Consider the following 1,219-nt stretch of genomic DNA (forward strand, 5'->3'; position numbering starts at 1 on the left):
TGTTTCATATGAGCTTCTTTGCAATTTATATCTTAATCCTTCAGAACACACAAATATCTAGTCTGAATACTGTATTCATGCATTATCACCACTGAGTAAATTTCAAGTCACATTCAGTAACAAGAACTTCTTGTATGTTTATACTTCCATTCATTTGTCCTTCTTTGTTACTAAATGTCATGACCGTTTTTTAAATAGATGTTGGTTGGCTATTTGCATTTCCACCAAGAAAGTGAATAGATGTTATGACTGCTATAATCACAATCAACTAACCCACATGAGCCTACTGAACAACAAGTCCATTTAAATATAATACCGATTTCCTGTGAAGGTTTTCTACAAGTCTACACTCAGCGGTCATTGAGGGTTAAGTAGCTTCCAGGCACAGAAGCTTAGTCCTTGACCTAACGTTAGTGTAGGTCAGTCAGTGTAGAACTTTTCAATTCCTACATCAACATACAGAATACTTAAGAGAATGCAGGATAAAGTTCCATGTCATTAGAGGCAGCCGACCTGGGCTTCATTATTGAGGGTCAGTAAGCCACAGCGGCTTCCTTGTACTCCGATCCCTCCAGGGTAAAGAAGTCTTCCAACTTCCACTGAAGGGTCTCAAAGGTTGGTCTCTTCATGGGGTCCTTGTGCCAACATTCAACCATGATGTCATAGAGAGCTGGTGGACAGCCAGGTGGTGGAGGCATTCGGTACCCATGCTCCACTTGGTGTAGCACCTCTGCATTTGTCATACCTGGAAAGATATCATGAATGAATGATAAATTAGTCCAGGATATATTAACTAAAATGAAAGGTTAATTTCCATCAACTTAAAATAACTAGCAAAACTTGTGAGGAGAATTTCTGTGGAAACGCACCTGGATATGGTATGCGGCCATATGTTATTAGCTCTGTGAGAAGGATACCAAATGACCAGACATCACTCTTGATGGAGAACTTGGAGTAGTTTGCTGCTTCAGGGGCTGTCCACTTGATGGGGAAGCGTGCACCCACTCTTGCCTCATATTCATCCTCCTGGTGACCCAACAGAGACAGATTTAATATGGGTTTTAGCAATGTTGGGTGAGCATTTTCTACATCAATCACTGCTACAAATATTCAAGTTCTTTTTTACTAATTGGCAGTTTTTTTATTTTATTTTTTTACTCATACTTTTTATACAGCTATTTTGTTGGACACATTTTCTTCAAAATGGCTTGCCATATAG

The 1,219-nt window shown here is 39.3% G+C and overlaps 1 protein-coding gene across 2 annotated transcripts in view; it reads right to left on the reverse strand.

Annotated features, from left to right (window-relative positions):
• Positions 1–1,219, reverse strand: part of LOC119587866 (tyrosine-protein kinase Src42A-like) — a gene marked incomplete in the record, with an annotated part of 40,299 nt that overhangs the window by 594 nt on the left and 38,486 nt on the right. For both annotated transcript variants that reach the window (XM_037936569.1, XM_037936570.1), the window contains 2 exon segments: positions 1–745; positions 870–1,026. In XM_037936569.1, the coding sequence (XP_037792497.1) occupies positions 534–745; positions 870–1,026 (369 nt within the window).

Source organism: Penaeus monodon, chromosome 23, assembly GCF_015228065.2.
Source record: "Penaeus monodon isolate SGIC_2016 chromosome 23, NSTDA_Pmon_1, whole genome shotgun sequence".
In the NCBI taxonomy this organism is placed as follows: Eukaryota; Metazoa; Arthropoda; class Malacostraca; order Decapoda; family Penaeidae; genus Penaeus; species Penaeus monodon.